Here is a 17887-nt window from a genome sequence, read left to right as displayed (position 1 = left end):
ATGCACGTGTCTGAAAATACATTGGTTTATATGATCAGCGTATAGCAGCTTGTTAGTGAACTTTCAAATTTATATCATCATTCAAGTTCCATAAGTTATTTCATACAATCATTCTGCCATTCACATATTTATTACATTGAAAGAAAAAATGATTGGCACTCTTACCACAGATACAATTTAGGCTGTTGGTGAGGTTTGTACGACACAAGTTTAACTGTTTGCATCGATGTCTTAACATTTCATGTCCAATATTTGTGTTTATGTCACCAAAAATTGTAAAAGGTTGGATCTTATTCATCAGAATTACACGAATCAGATATATTATTTTAAAGTTGCTAATGAAAGTGAAGATCTAATCGCTTCATCCAAGTCATTTCACATACATGCAGAGAAGAATGAATAAAAGAAGATTTAGTTAGAGAAAATCTGTGAAGAGGAATTCTATAATTGCTATTAGTTCTTAAATCATAATTATTAGTATCAGTGACTTTTGGAGGAAGAAGTGAATGGAGATAGTTTGGTGCTAAATTATTCTCGATTTTGTAAACTAAACTGAGTTTTGTCATTTGCATCTCTAAGAAAACTTGTCTCAAGGCCCGGTTCGGGTGGCCGAGTGGTTATGATGTCCCGACATATTTCCACAAGCCCTCCACCTCTGGGATGCATCTTTACCTCCCTTGGTGTGGTGGCATGTTTACATCTGGCAAGTTTTTTTTGCGACACTTCTCGAAAACCATTTATATATTATTGTGTGGCTGATACATTCGGAATCACGTGTACCAAATGTTAGTATCCAAAAACATCTCAAAATGCAGATAAAAGCGACAATCGTAGCTCTGTTCGAATCCTGATTTTCTCACTCTCGCTTCAGGGGATACCTAGTTCCGGGGTCATTTCCATACGGCGTAACAGTGTTTTTTTTATTGTAAGTAGTTTATGATATTTGTTTTCAATATTGTTTGCTCCATATTTGTATGCATGTCTGCTTTGTGATGTGTTTAACTTGTTTTTATACAATTCTTTGTCGACATACAAGCTCTCCTGAGCCTACATGTATGTTGTAAGTTCACTATATTCAAGAAACAGCTTCTGTATCTGTATCTGTAGCACCAAAGGATGACATTAAAATGTTTGGTATCTCATACGTTGAGCTGCTTAATAAATTGTTTATTATGATAACTATCATGCAAACCAGAAAGAAATGATAATGTAAACCCGTGATTTGTTTGAATCGAAGAAAATGAAAACATCATCTTAGCAGAATCAAATTATCATTTTATATTATGCATATTATAAAACATTTGATTGCATGTTTTTATATAAGACAATATCTCTTTTGTTGCTCATGTATGTCAAAAATAATAACATTTTGAAAGTGTAACCTGATTTATGAGACACCCTGTATATAAGTTTATGAAACATGACATAACATCACTTAAAATTATATACATTTATCTTAATAATAATTTGAGTACCATTTTGTCCCGGATGTATTTTTCGTTACCAGAGAAATCCCAAAAAAAAGTATCTGCATCCGAAACCAGCAGTAAGAACCCATACCCACACGAAAGTATGCTGTTCAAATGATACAGGTCAAAGTTCAGGAGGTCAATAGATCAGTAGTAATGCTTATTTAGCCAAAGATCAGGAAAGACATATCATTCTCAAAATAACAATTTCTATTTCCTTCGCACGTGTTTGACAGCTGATGAAATATATCTCTATACAGATGTGTATTGTCATTATAACTTTGTAATTATACTAACCATTCTTGACGCGAGCCTGGCCGACAAGCATCTACATGCATTGTTTCCATTCACATGTGGTCTCGATTATCATCTGTCTAACACAAAAGGAGAAAACACTACATTTTCCACTACATATGCATAAAGGCTATGGAAATACGCTTGACCGTGTATACGTAATTTACGTTGTTAAAGCGATAGTATAAAGCAAATACAGGAGATTACTGGTATAATAACTACAATCGGATCTCTACTTTATAAGGAATTCGCAGTAAGTAGCATGTGTATTATCGTTCCCCTTTTGTTTATATTTGTAGTCTGTATAGTAACAGTGCGCGGGCTTATCACACATACATCAAACTTAAACATAAAGCTCTTTTATAATATATAACGCGTGGACACATTCGTCGTTTCATAATTATAAGAAAAACAATTAAGTCGTTTATCGCTGTCACATTTGTCAGTCGCGAATATTTGTGCCCACGAACTTAAAGCCCTAAAACACTAAATAAATTACACACGAATATTTTATGTTCTACTACTATAACTGTACACTTTTGTGATAGTTTTTGCTCATGACAAGACAAATATGTTTGCACGAACCAATGAGACAAAAATTGATTTCACCCCAACTATATTATATGTAAATACAGAATATATTCAACTTTGAAATATCGAACCTTATATTATATGTAAATACAGAATATATTCAACTTTGAAATATCGAACCTTTTCGCTTCCTAGATCTTTTTAAGAAAACGAAAAACGTGTGGCAGATTGACTGATGGACAGTGATGTACATAATGAAGCAAACATTCCAATGTAAGTAATATGTTTTTTTAAACTTATATGACGAGGATTCGTTTTCATCACTAGTATACTTCAACTGTACTTAACAGTTTATATTAATCCTTATGGAAATCACACGACTCTCGGCTTGTAACAAAAGGATCAGTTTCGGCAGATACCGTTAATTATTATAAACTCTAATGGCATTATTGTGTCCTAACTGATGTGCCTGATACAAATGTAAGTTACTAGTTCATACAAGTCTAAATATTACCTTGGCGATATGTTTGTACCATTAAAACCTCTTGATATTTACGTGGGGTACTGTAGAAAGTGCCATTTTATTTCTTTATTACATTTTTTTAAGTTTGAGAAGTTATTCATACTTGCTATTGATCCACAAAATTAGAAGACACTTAGTTGTCCTCTCCATTAAATACTAACTCCCCTATAACCGTAAAGAACTGTACGATAATGTATAATTAACATTATTGAAAAATGTCAACAACAAGCATGCCTTACATACACTGTATTTCTGAGTTTACATAATTAAGATATATCACCGCAAGAAATTTCTCCATAAAAAGTGTTAAAAAATATTATCTGTAGTCATTTTGGTCATAGACCTTTCACATCGCAGTCTTCCTATTTTGTGATTAACATTCTTGTTTGGGGATTAACGTTCTTGTTTGGGGATTAACGTTCTTGTTTGTGTTAAAAGTTCTTGTTTGGTGTTTAACGTTCTTGTTTGGTGATTAATGTTCTTATTTTGTGATTAACGTTCTTATTTGGTGATTAACGTTCTTGTTTGATGTTAAACGTTCTTGTTTGGTGTTTAACGTTCTTGTTTGGTGTTCACAGTTTGAACCTCGTGTATCGTTCCGCCCGCTCTCCTTACATACAGTCATCTACAGAGCAACCATGACCGTGCAAAATTATTAGATAAATCCCATTTGCTTATCGTCCATATTTACAAATCCCAGTATGTAAATACTTACCGCGCCTCTCATTGGTCATCTCCAATTTATATTGATTCCTATTGGCTACATATGGATTATTTCGATGTGTAATTCTTTTCATGACGCATTTTCATTTAGATCGCAATTATAAGAAATTGTTTCTTATTCATCATATCATTATGGTTTATATTGGGTCATTATTTAGGAACAATATGGTACAGTATTAATATCCATTAACCCGAGACCTCGGGACATTGACGCAGCAAAATTTATTTTGACGCACGATCTTTGCATGCCGTGCGTCAATCTGACGCTTCACATTTTTACTACCACTGCCCATCAGACTTGTGTATGAGTGTATTATGTGATGTCCAGTCCTCAATAAAGTGTACATTAGCAAGGGTCAGTGACACTAATTGGTAGAACACCCCACGCCAATTGAAAATTCACTCAACTGTGACATAGTCCGACCGTAATCTGCCAATTAGAGCACAGGTAAAGAAGTCACACCTGTACTGAGTCTGAGTACCTACCCGCCTCCAGTCCACTAAAACTGCACATTGTTATCAGCAATCATATTTTTATCAAAGCTATATTATATTCCCATTATAATAAATTAAAGTTACATAACTTGCAATGTGGTATACAACAGAGTTGAGATCGTAGATAGTTGATACATGCTGCAGTAGCCATTTTGTTAGTAACCTGAATAACCCTATATGTACATTACCCACAAACCATCAGCTTTGGAGTATGAGAAGCGTAAGTCGTTCCTCTTACCGCATTTATTTTGTTTTGGCGGCAAATATGAAAAGAGGATTAACATGGAAAAAAACACAAAATAAATTAGAATATTGTATTTATTTTTAAAAGATCGTTTTAGAAATACTGCTGAATTAATAACATTTTGATTTCAAACAAAAAATAGAAGTAGTGACTATGATAAATAAAACATTTAAAAAAACGTGATTGATTAAATAATATAATAAATAATTTATAATTCAAATGTCCTTTCAATTTTCCAGAATTTAGATAATTGGATATAATTAATAACTTAATATGAAATTTTATTACTGTAGTTAAATCAAAATTTTACATAATTATTATTTTTTTAATTTTCTTTACCTATTGTATAGAAACATAATAGTCATATTTACTTTTTTAAACACTATCAATCTTATTGGTAATTAAATTTGCCTTGTAGAAATATTTAAATATAACTTTGACGCGATAAATTATTGACTCTCAAGTTTAATATTTTGACTCAGGAATTTGATTTGACCCTCATGATTTTAGAGCTAAGGGTCACTGACTCTTGAGATTTTAATCCTACTGGATGCCCTTCATAATGGAATGACATGTCATGGGGTAGTTAGCTTCATTGTTGAAATATCTAATTACAATGTAACTATTTGAGTTTGAAAAATATGATAAACAACGGTCACTTGAGGAGGAACCTCTTTTATGTTTTCATAAATATACATACTAATCGTTCAGTCAGAACAAGAGATTACAATATTCACTGCTAAAATTGTTACATATGTCCGTATGGCCCCTATGTGGGTTACTTTATGTGTAACTACTGTATGAGATCAGCCGACCTTGAAGATGTGACGTGACACGAAGTCGCTTGTAAGAAAAAAATACAAATGCACACAACAAGCCTGAGAGTGAATACTCACTAATGTTATATGCAACCTGACACGGACATTCTTATCAGACCTTCAGCATTCATGACTTGACATTGTGTTATTGTGACATTTCCTGACCATGCCGAATACAAGAATTAACGGATAAGGGACATATTCAAAGTACACACAGGCCTGACTATTAATATGCCATCTATGAGGAAGCGACATTCTCGATCTACCGGAGGCGACGGAGGGAAAAAACTGTATGTATATGTCGAACTGTATGTATATGTCGAACTGTATGTATATGTCGAACTGTATGTATATGTACATGTATTATGAGATATATATGATCATGTCTGACCAGTGTGATTAGGTGTTTATAAGGTGACATTAGACACACGGGTCATGCATGGGTGGTTATGAAATTCTGTTTTCGGTACCGATACGATTCTAAAATGTAAAAAGTATCATGTTATAACTAGACTGGCTAGTGAGAGAAAAACTAGTCTCTGGAATATTAAAAAACAACACCAAAAATTTGGCTCTCTAGTACATGTTCGATCCTAAGTTTAAAACTATTGTGAGATAATTTAGTAAAGAACTCTGCCGAGAAAGTCTTATCAACAACTTAAGGTCTGAGGCCTAGGTGAACAGACTTTTTAGCTGTGGTCTGCTCACGCGTAAAAAGAGATAGGATCAGTGTCTTGGTTTGGCCATTGTACTGTTAAATATAACATGAGATTGACTGAGTGTCGGATGTGATGGGTATACATTGGTATTTCAACTGTATCAATTAAAATCGTTTTATAATAACGTTGGATTTGAGAATATTGTTTGCTTTATATTTCATAAGGGATGTAGAACAATATAAAGGTGTAATGATTTGCTTCGTCGTTTAATTTAAAATATTGCTGTATTGAATTGTACCCTGACATAGTATTGAAGAGATATTGAGAAAATGGAATATTTTTGCAGTCATTTAAGCGAGATGACAAAATAATTTGTACTGAGAGTTAAAAAGGAGGAAGAATGGCAATGATGCTATCAAAATAACTTATTAACAAAGAAATATATCAGAGTAAAAGAGGTGAGAGAAAAACTATATATAATAACAAAAAATAATTTGTCAACAGGACTTATCCTTTTTATTTTATGCAAGATTCATTTATCAACAGGCCTCTGCCGAAGGACAGCGGTTTTCTAGAGTGCATTACTAGCCGGCCATTGACGGTCATCGGAATATGTTTGGTATTTGTGATTGTCTATACCATAGCACTGACCCTGGGAATCGTACTAGCAATCCAGGGTCATGACAGTAGCCACAACTACGAGCCTTTGACTACTGGTCAAGGAGCTGTAAGTTCTGACCACGAAACATGTTCAGAGATTGGCAGGTAACGTGATTGAAAATAGATGTTGGTTTTACTTCATCTTATAAGATGTTTAAGAAATGTCAGCATGGATATTATCATAGGATACAATCATTTGATACTAACCTGTCTCATGGTAGTAAAAATAACTAAATATATGTTTAAGAAATTTGAAACAAATCGTTTCATCAAAAGATGACAACTCAAACAAAAATTATAAATCAATGAAGATTTTTTTAAGTGCAAGAGAGGTAAGCATCTAACTTAATCAACCTTGGTATTAAGTTATTAAGCAAATCAACTTTGTAGAAACATATTTACGAAAGGAGGATCCGCTGTCGACGCAACAATAGCTACACTGTTGTGTTCCGGGCTCATGTCACCCCATAGTATGGGCATCGGAGGAGGTATGTTATATCACATCACATTTAAATTTAACCTCATAGTCTGCGGATAGGAGAAAATATGATGCGTAATATTTGGATATCATCTTAAAATGTAAGGATATTGGGATGTACGTTATGTAACATTCATATAGCTTAGTAATTATGGAAATCAACACTTATTATTGTTTAAGTAAAATAATATTCAATTTTTTTGTGAAACTCAATCTGGTTGGTCGGGTGATGTAGTGATTAAGCTGCTCGCCTTTCACCTAGCCGGCCGGGGTTCGATCCCCGGCACGGACGTGTAAAGGTCAGGGGTCACCTGCCCGATCACATGGGTTTTCTCATGGCACTCCGGTTTCCTCCCACACTAAGACCACTCGTGCGCTTACATTCGGGCCATCGTGAGTGATTTACATAAGTTGTATAACTTGTTTCTCAATCGATGTAAAATAAATAAAGTTTATATATAGTGAAAATCATAACCAACATTGTTTTAGTGACTGAAACTCATATTAGACATTGTTTTGGTGAATCTCATGTTCAAAATTGTTTTAGTGAAACTTGCATCCAACATTGTTTTGATGAAACTCATATTCAACATTGTTTTAGTGAAACTCATATTCAATATTGTTTTAGTGAAACTCATATCCAACATTGTTTTAGTGAAACTCATATTAAACATTGTTTTAGTGAAACTCATATTAAACATTGTTTTAGTGAAACTCATATTCAACATTGTTTTAGTGAATCTCATGTTCAATATTGTTTTAGTGAAACTTGTATCCAACATTGTTTTGATGAAACTCATATTCAACATTGTTTTAGTGAAACTCATATTCAATATTGTTTTAGTGAAACTCATATCCAACATTGTTTTAGTGAAACTCATATTCAACATTGTTTTAGTGAAACTCATATTAAACATTGTTTTAGTGAAACTCATATTCAACATTGTTTTAGTGAATCTCATGTTCAATATTGTTTTAGTGAAACTCATATTCAACATTGTTTTAGTGAATCTCATGTTCAATATTGTTTTAGTGAAACTCATATTCAACATTGTTTTAGTGAAACTCATATCCAACATTGTTTTAGTGAAACTCATATCCAACATTGTTTTAGTGAAACTCATATCCAGCATTGTTTTAGTAGCAATGATGTCCATTCTTTGTTGTCATTGTCATGTATAAGTAACAATAGTGCCCATTGAACGTTTGAACGACAGGTCACCTTATGGTAATATATGATGCTGAGACAAAGAAAACTCTGACGATAAACGCCCGAGAGACGGCGCCACAAGCTCTAACTTTGGAGCTCAATAACAAGAAGGGGCCAAATCATAGTGAGTATAATAGAGTCAGTCTTTAGTAAAATGTGATAAAAAATAAAAACAGTATTAGGAATAAATCTTACGATGTCCATCAACGTGAAAAGGGAGATGTTTTTAATTTGAAACTTTTGATTTTTTTTTAAAATAGTGTTATGATGATTGTTAAAATATGACTTTTTTGTATGTGTGTGTGAAGAAAGATATAAAGAGAACATGTAGCACCAATATATTACAGTGGAATGCAGTTGCGTTTAGAACCGTTTACACATAATGCTAATCCCGTAGTAAGTAGGGAAATAAACAGTATCCATTAAAGTCAATTGTTGTCAAACACATGGACGTATATATAGAGGTTACACAACGAGCAGCTATTAGATATTGAATTTATTTCACTCGAGTGAATTATTTTTTAAAAGTTACAAAAGACACGAGCTTTAGCGAGCTCTGAAGCTTAATATCCCCCCAACACATATCCCTGTGTTCAGTAACACCTCGCATGCCAAAATGCACAGTATTTAGAAACCAAACTGTTCTTAACAAACTGTCAGGGTTGTGTGAACCAAGTTGACCTACGTCATACAATTTATCTATGTCTTTGTCTGAAACAGCATCAGCCCTCTTTTCTAAATTGCCCTTTCCCTCTCGTTTTAGCTTTTTTTGTTTAGATTTGATAACCTCCATTACCTTAGAAAACTCTACACTTGTTGTTAGTTCTATGTGATATCAAACATTTTGGTAATATCCTTCACACATGACAGATGCGTTGTCTATTGGCGTTCCTGGTGAGGTTATGGGCTTCTGGGAGGCGCATCGCAGGTATGGACGTCTTCCGTGGAAAGACCTCTTTCTACCGACCATCGACCTTGCTGAAAACGGCCACTACCTGGCACATACTCCTAGACTATGTTTCGATTACTTACTCCGAGAGGATGTGGATTTATCCCAGAATACGGAATTTTGGTAAGCATTATTTCGTGTTTAATTTTGAAATAGCCATTTTTCATATAAATTATGTATATACTTATGCCTTACTTAAACAGCACAGACTTTTGTATTGTGGTTATTGTAGGCTAACCTTTGTTTATGTATCAGACACATAATCCATTTGAACCATTAAAATGTACTTCCGTATTGTAATTTCACTAGGTAACATGTACATATATATCATCCTATAAGCTGACATTCTTTCATATCAATTATATATATCAAGTATTTTTGTTTCAACAATTTACTTGTATAATGTCATTTCCCCTAGCTAATCGTTATTGTTGCATATATTAAAACAGTCATTCGTAATTTGTTCTATTAAAACTCCAAATTAATGTAAATAAAATTAAACAATTAAACTTATAAATCGTATAGTATCGTAATGGAGTGGAATTTAGTCTAATTTTAATTAGAATGTTGATATCGAGGTTGCAGTAATTCAATCTTTGAAATAATAAGTGACTGGTTGGTGAGATATAATCTTTGAGCATGGTCGTGAAATATTGATTCGTATTTTTTTTAAGAAAGCCACTGTATGATATGTAATAACATTACGATTACTATTCTTAAAAAGCCATCCATTTATTTATTGAATCCTATTTGCTTATTTGCTGGTCTTACTAGTAACGTTTACTGTGATGATGAGGGAAAGATAGCCCCCGAAGGAGCTGTCATCAAAAGGCCTCAACTGGCCAAGACCTTAAGAGGATTAGCAGATCACGGACCCGCTTATCTACACGAGGGGCCGGTGGCGGACACCATTGCTCGTGAAATACAATCAAAGGGTAAAATACCAGGGATAAAACATTAATCACGTATACAATTTGTCAAAACCTTTAATCGCAGTTACTGTTACGTAATTTTTGAGCGTTTTTGTGCCGGAAAGGTTGCACTAAAATTTATTTGTGTTAATTGTATTAACTGTTTATCATTTAAGTAGCTCTAATGTGGTGAAAGCGATAATTCTCTATTGCTCTAACATGGCCAAGATCTATTTTACTGTAAATTCTGAAAGCGCCAAGATTAGTACGTTTAAGATATAAAATAAAATGTGCTAAAATATGAATGTGTCAGCTTAACAATAACATAGCTTTCAACATCGATATACCTCGTTAGCAGAAAACTAAGCATGTCTTTGTCATTTTGCGTGTAATTTTTTTTCTACGGATTTTTTTGAAGACTTGGACTTATGATTTAGTATTTCCAATTTATAAAATAACATACATTAAAAACTAAATATTTTTTTCAGTGAAGATATTTTTCGTTTCCATTCCTGAAGACATGCCTACTGTAATTTAATTTTGTGTTTTAAAAACAAATTACTAAGTTGTGCACGTGGTTAAAATATGTTTTTGCGATTTGTATTTGATTTGTAATTATCCGTTTCAACCTTAATCCTCTTTTAATTAAACAATGTACCATAACATGTTTAAATGAATTCCAGGCGGTGTCATTACAAAGAAAGACCTAGCTGAATATGTTCCTGTGGTTGAGGAAGGCATGTCCATCGATCTCGGTGATGTCACATTATTAACTATGGGAGCACCTAGCGGTGGGCCTGTTCTTGGACTTATTCTCAATATACTACAAGGTCGGCTGTGGTACCTAATATACGATAATTATTATCTAAAATAAGAACGTTTATTATAAATTACTGCTTAAAGTAAATATGTACACTTCCGTCAAATTGTCACTAGATGAAGTTATATAATTGGCTAGTACTATTCGACATGAAGCATGGTCAAAAGACTGTGTATATCCACAATAAAAAGTATTTGTACAAAAGATATGCTTTACAGAAAATGTAAAAAAAATATCCATTTCTTCAAGAAAGAACAATCAGAAGTCATTACAAAGATATAAGTAACTTCGCTCCAGCTATAAATACTTATAAAATATAATCTTATTTATTGCCGGGATAAAAATATAACTAAATGTATCTACTTTCGTAATGGTTCGAAAGAATTTCAAAGGCTCAAAATTGCACTTCCGTTGTTTCAGGATTTAACTTTTCTGCCGATGCGTTGTCATCCCCAGAAACATATGCCAAAACGTTACACATTATCATTGAAGCTATTAAATTTGCATTTGGACAAAGATGGCAGCTTGGCGACCCAGCCTTTGTACCGAATATAAAAGAGGTGAGTTGACTTTATGATTCGTGGATCGTGAGGGGCTTAATCGTAGATGTTGACTAATTAAGTGGCATCTTATAAAGCTCATTTTTTTAATTTATGAAGGAAAGGTGCCCTGGCATTTTATTCAATTGAATTGCAAACGGAACATAAAACAAATGTCAAAATAAAATGAAAATCAGTAACGACTGCAACATTTTATGGTTCTGTACGTGAATTGTCTATTTCAATATACCATCTGATTTTTATTTGAGTATCTAGTTTTTTTCGGAATTGGCATGTATTTGAATATCAGTTTCATCAATGACACAGAAAATTCGAATACTTCCAAACATCATTGTTTTATTTTTTTTTCAGAAATGTGTATGTAAACCCACATTTTGCCTACATTTACCTTAAGTTTTTTATACGTTTCCTTACGTCGGCATTTGTGATGTTTATTATTATTACTATTTTTTACATTTCATGTGACATTACAACACTTCCAGATTGTTGACGAAATGACGTCAAGAGAATTTGCCGATGACGTCAGACGTCGTCTAGACCAACACAGGACACATAACACGTCATTCTACACCAACATGTCATACCAGGCGTACGACCATGGAACTGCGCATTTCTCTATTCTGGCTCCGGACGGAAGTGCTGTTGCTGTGACGAGTAGCATTGACTATTTGTAAGTGCGTATTATAATAATTCAATCTTGCTTACAACAAACATTTTCATTGGCTTAAAAAATAATGTTATCAGCTCATAACGTAAAAAATGGCGTCGACTTTTGTAACGCAATCTCTGGTTGGCTGAAACAAAAGGACACTAGAATAAAGAGTCCTTCAAAACATATGCAATTCCATAGAATAAGATTGAATCATATGAATTATATTAAAGATTTTGAATGATGAATTCTCCTGAACCTATTTGCGATTTATTTATTATACACTTTGTTTTTGTGTTATATCTTCATAACATAACACAGAATATTCGAATTAATCATTTAATGATTAATACAAGTACGCATTCCATCCCTAATGTTAAAGTTAAGTAAACGTACTAATTCTAATTAAAACTATCGTTAGTGTTAGTGTTATAAGTACAATGACGCATTCCATCCTTAATGTTAAAGTTAACGTACTAATTCTAATTAAATCTATCGTTAGTGTTAGTGTTATAAGTACAATGACGCATTCCATCCCTAATGTTAAACTTAAGTAAACGTACTAATTCTAATTAAAACTATCGTTATTGTTAGTGTTATAAGTACAAGGACGCATTCCATCCCTAATGTTAAAGTTAAGTTAACGTACTAATTCTAATTAAAACTATCGTTAGTGTTAGTGTTATAAGTACAATGACGCATTCCATCCTTAATGTTAAAGTTAACGTACTAATTCTAATTAAAACTATCGTTAGTGTTAGTGTTATAAGTACAATGACGCATTCCATCCCTAATGTTAAACTTAAGTTAACGTACTAATTCTAATTAAAACTATCGTTAGTGTTAGTGTTATAAGTACAATGACGCATTCCATCCTTAATGTTAAAGTTAACGTACTAATTCTAATTAAAACTATCGTTAGTGTTAGTGTTATAAGTACAATGACGCATTCCATCCTTAATGTTAAAGTTAACGTAATTCTATAATTAAAACTATCGTTAGTGTTAGTGTTATAAGTACAAGGAAGCATTCCATTCTTAATGTTAAAGTTAACGTACTAATTCTAATTAAAAATATCGTTAGTGTTAGTGTTATAAGTACAAGGAAGCATTCCATCCCTTAATGTTAAAGTTAACGTACTAATTCTAATTAAAACTATCGTTATTGTTAGTGTTATAAGTACAAGGAAGCATTCCATCCTTAATGTTAAAGTTAACGTACTAATTCTAATTAAAACTATCGTTAGTGTTAGTGTTATAAGTACAATGACGCATTCCATCCTTAATGTTAAAGTTAACGTACTAATTCTAATTAAAACTATCGTTATTGTTAGTGTTATAAGTACAAGGAAGCATTCCATCCTTAATGTTAAAGTTAACGTACTAATTCTAATTAAAACTATCGTTAGTGTTAGTGTTATAAGTACAAGGAAGCATTCCATCCTTAATGTTAAAGTTACCGTACTAATTCTAATTAAAACTATCGTTAGTGTTAGTGTTATAAGTACAATGACGCATTCCATCCCTAATGTTAAAGTTAACGTAATTCTAATTAAAACTATCGTTAGTGTTAGTGTTATAAGTACAATGACGCATTCCATCCCTAATGTTAAAGTTAACGTACTAATTCTAATTAAAACTATCGTTAGTGTTAGTGTTATACTCAGTAAGCGCGTAATAACACTTGATTAAGGATGTATTCTTCTGAGGTTTCAGTCCCGTTGAAGTCTCGTTTCGACAAAGATCAAAGAAGTTATGAGATTTTCAAATACAATTTATCAATATCTGTAGCAAGTTTCCAGATGCAAATTTTGTCAAAAAATTACATTTGTATTTTCAGTAGATTTTTTTATACAGGGATTTTAAGAAATGGTCCATTTGGCGGCCATTTTGAAAATGTGCCTTTTTTCGCTTTGAGTAGAGTCAAAGTTTTACCATTTTTTGCTTAAATTGCTTTTACTTAAATCATCACTGCGCCAGTATTTTTAGCTGTATCGAGCTAATTTTTGCTGTAAATCTTTACTAGGTTCGTGGTAATTAAAATATTGAGCATTAATGCGTGAAATTATACGCTTTTGTCACTTTATTTTTACATTGAATAGTAATTTGAGCACTTTTATTTTTTACTCTAAAATAATGAAAAATAACAAATATTCAAATGGGGCAAAAAAGTAAGCACACGGACCCCCCATTTTTCTGCCTAATTTAGAAAGACAAACCCATTCCCTATTGATATGCAAAATATTAACAAAAGTTTAATACCAGAACTTTTTCTATAAATGGTTAAATTTGGCAAAAATGGCTGAAAATGGTGTATTTTGTTGCTCAAAATTAAGGGGTAGGGGTAGCATATGTTGTTATTCTCAAAAAAAATATGAGTCTTATTAATCAAAACTGGTATATTTTTTAAAGAAGACTACTAGAAAATAAATTCTACAAACATCCATAAATATCACACACCTGATTTGGAAATTATGGCTCTAATCTCTCGTGTGTATGGTCAAAACGGCAAAATTCCCATAAAATCCAAGATTTTGTCAACTAGGTCTCTTTGAGTGACAATAGCTCAAAAACGAGCACACGGACATATGTTTTTTCTTCCATTTTCTTTTATGGTATGAACTCCTATTTCCAAAAATCTATATGAGAAAAAAAGTTTAATACAAGAAAATTTTGACTTCTCAGAGGAGTACATCCTTAAGTTTTATTTTCCATGCATTCTAATTAAAACTATCGTTAGTGTTAGTGTTATAAGTACAATGACGCATTCCATCCCTAATGTTAAAGTTAACGTAATTCTAATTAAAACTATCGTTAGTGTTAGTGTTATAAGTACAATGACGCATTCCATCCTTAATGTTAACGTACTAATTCTAATTAAAACTATCGTTAGTGTTAGTGTTATAAGTACAATGACGCATTCCATCCCTAATGTTAAAGTTAACGTACTAATTCTAATTAAAACTATCGTTAGTGTTAGTGTTATAAGTACAATGACGCATTCCATCCTTAATGTTAACGTACTAATTCTAATTAAAACTATCGTCATATTTGGTGCATGGAGTATTATTAAATATATGTATATTACGTTTATGCCTTTGTCTTCATGACATAAGAACATCAATTCCAAGCCGATATTGTTGATAATCATAAAGTATTATATACATGTATAGCATTGTGGAATTACTCTTCTTTCTATTTGCTAGTTACGGCTCCACAATAATGTCCGAATCAACGGGAATAATTTGGAACAACCAAATGACAGATTTTTCTATGGTATGAACACTTCATATTGATATGATTTAAAACATGAAATAGATGTCCCAACATTTTTGAAGCATGGTACATGCATCTTTCAAATGAATAACCGAAACATGGTTTATAAATAGCATCTGATTCAGAGCTATTCGCCATATTTATATACGAATATGCGTAAACAACGCAAAAACAGCATAACGTTAAGAGCTACAAAGGTGTATTACAACAAATATTTCTTCTATATAATATGCTGGCTAGATTCTAATTCACCTTGTCAATTCTGGTGTTTAAAGGATAATCCACGAAATCAAGTTCAACCCGGAAAACGGCCCTTGTCATCCATGACACCTTCCATATTTGTGGATAAAACGGGTCATGTGAGACTGATCATAGGTGGCGCTGGTGGTATGGCAATAACACCAGTGGTAGCAGAGGTAAGTTTTAACTTATGCCTACAAATATGCATGCCTTTTTATATCATTTAGAAGAGAGATAAACCGCTAAATCATATGGTTCTAATTTTATTTTACTTCATTTTCGCGAATTTTGTCTTTTCTGTATTTTTATGTCATATTCTTGTCTAATAGAGAATACGTTTCATATAGTTATTTTATGATGTGTTGTGATATGTTAGATATAACAAAATTTGAAAGCATTGTTAAATAAATTAGGCGTCAAGGAATATTACCGTTCATATTCTATTATATTTCCCCGTACTAGTATCGATTGTATTTCAGGTTATGAAAACGAAACGTCTCACCAAACATGTTTTATTTATCGAATTTACATAGCTTATGAATAAAAACATGATTATGCTGGCTGGGGTTTTTGTAATCAATTTCCCCCTGGTGTTTCCATTTCTCTCGCATCTATCGATAACGCAAAGATAGATGATATGCAATGTTAATAAAATGTTGTTACTGGAGACAAATAATAGACAACAAGATTTTATGTTTATAATTATTTATTATATAGTATAATTGAACAGAGATATATCTTTGCTGATTCCAGCTGTCACTTTAATGTGAATTTGTCATTAATATTCACTTTCACATTCTAATTTTTTTTAATGTTGTTTTTACTACTACCTGTTAGGTTTCCGCCCATGTACTATTCATGGGTGATAGCCTTGCAAAAGCTATGCGACGGAAGCGATTTTTCCACCAGCTTGAAAATAATCTACTCTTCTACGAAATTGGATTCCCACAGGTAAAAGTCAACTATAAAATTATAAAATTAAAATAACTCATTAATGGAAAAAATATTCAAATGATCACAATGTAAATGTGGATATTTCTAACAAGAATTTAATTTGTATCTGCATATAACGAAGCTATTTGCCATTGCTAGTACATATTGATTGTAACGTCATGTTTGTGCGAGTGTAACGTCATACTTTTCAGAGAAAACGTGAGTATCGCTAAAACAAACAACGACCTCACAATTGATATAATATACAAAGACGGAATACTGTATTATAAAATTACATACATTGTATTACATGCGAAATCATGGAAATCAGAATCTATTGCCAGTTAGTTGATTAGTTTATTTTTTTATTTTTCGTTTATTTAACTTTATTGATTTATTTATGTATTTTACAAAAGAGGTGATTTTTGATGAGTTATACTTGTTTAGATAATCTTAGTGATATAGATCAATGATTATTTATTTATAAAAAGAAATTAGGGCGTTGGCATTTTTATTTTACTTAGGATATTCTTCAATCCCTTTCATTGAACTTTGGACACGACATCAATGAGTTCGGAAGATATATGGCAGTTTTGCAGGCAATCGAAAGAAATCCCATCACTGGACAAATCACCGAGTTTCCGGACGAAAGAAAAATATACTTTTAAATTTATCATGATACAATAAATTATTGTTTCGTCACACTAATGCAAGTGACAAAATCCATTTCGGAATGTGAAATACTGCAAACACTTACACTATGTTGTATCCGATTATTTACAAGTTAAGCAATGGCGTAGTACATGTACATGACGTTAAGCTAAGAACAATATGACATTGAAATGCTTGAAAAGTGTTAGGCGGAAAATTGGTACTATCCTGCAAAATTTATAGTCATTTGTTGCATTGTAATGAGTACGAAAAAGTGTTGAACAATAATTATCATTACCGGAAATTCATATTTGAACTGAAGTCCTTTATATATAACCTTAAAAGCCCCCATTTGCACTCATGAGAACATGAATTATTATTTAACGCTGTGTCATCAGCACAAACTGCTTTAGCTTTTTGGCAAAGTATTATATAACTCAGGGAAATATTTGATAAAAACAATTTGCTATCCGAAGAATTATTTTACAGTACACTGCAGACATGCTGTTTTGCAATAACGGCAAACATGCAATGGAAACAACATGCTCAATCAATAGTTACTTGTATGTACATTGATGGTTGATGTTTCTTTAAAACAACATTAAATAGAGATTGAACAGTGTTTTGATTGCGTTAAAGGTGGTATGAACGCAATGGGATACAGACATATTCAATGTAGCGCGTTAGCGCTACATGTAGAAAATGTATGTATCCCATTGCGTTCATACCACCTTTAACGCAATCAAAACACTGTTCTATCTATATATTTACATAAATAAATCCACTTTTACGTCA

The 17887-nt window shown here is 32.4% G+C and overlaps 1 protein-coding gene across 3 annotated transcripts; it reads left to right on the top strand.

Annotated features, from left to right (window-relative positions):
- The first annotated feature begins 1865 nt into the window (after positions 1 to 1865).
- On the top strand, positions 1866 to 17755 carry LOC138329737 (glutathione hydrolase 1 proenzyme-like). 3 transcript variants are annotated; one of them, XM_069277026.1, is made up of 14 exons: positions 1866 to 2016; positions 2490 to 2567; positions 6303 to 6521; positions 6807 to 6904; positions 8112 to 8228; positions 8975 to 9176; positions 9828 to 9988; positions 10648 to 10794; positions 11205 to 11344; positions 11827 to 12014; positions 15199 to 15268; positions 15544 to 15684; positions 16346 to 16459; positions 16966 to 17755. In XM_069277026.1, exons 2-14 carry the CDS (start codon positions 2530 to 2532, stop codon positions 17107 to 17109), a joined length of 1779 nt encoding a protein of 592 aa, XP_069133127.1. In that variant the 5' UTR covers positions 1866 to 2016; positions 2490 to 2529; the 3' UTR covers positions 17110 to 17755. The 3 variants fall into 3 exon arrangements, with proteins under 3 accessions (XP_069133127.1, XP_069133126.1, XP_069133128.1); XM_069277025.1 differs by lacking the exons at positions 1866 to 2016; positions 2490 to 2567 and adding an exon at positions 4885 to 5387; XM_069277027.1 differs by lacking the exons at positions 1866 to 2016; positions 2490 to 2567 and having other exon boundaries at positions 6346 to 6483.
- The last annotated feature ends 132 nt before the right edge of the window (positions 17756 to 17887 follow it).

Source organism: Argopecten irradians, chromosome 8 (assembly GCF_041381155.1).
Source record: "Argopecten irradians isolate NY chromosome 8, Ai_NY, whole genome shotgun sequence".
In the NCBI taxonomy this organism is placed as follows: domain Eukaryota; kingdom Metazoa; phylum Mollusca; class Bivalvia; order Pectinida; family Pectinidae; genus Argopecten; species Argopecten irradians.
The sequence above is the reverse complement of the archived record's forward strand: the minus strand, read 5'-3'. Positions and strand labels throughout refer to the sequence as shown.

Bases quoted from the DNA above. Each gene is read 5' to 3' on its own strand.
- LOC138329737 (XM_069277025.1), top strand. From the start codon at position 5,329: ATGCCATCTATGAGGAAGCGACATTCTCGATCTACCGGAGGCGACGGA. The intron at 6,905-8,111 runs GTATGTTATATC...TTTGAACGACAG, and splicing joins TAGTATGGGCATCGGAGGAG to GTCACCTTATGGTAATATAT. The intron at 9,177-9,827 runs GTAAGCATTATT...TGGTCTTACTAG, and splicing joins TCCCAGAATACGGAATTTTG to TAACGTTTACTGTGATGATG.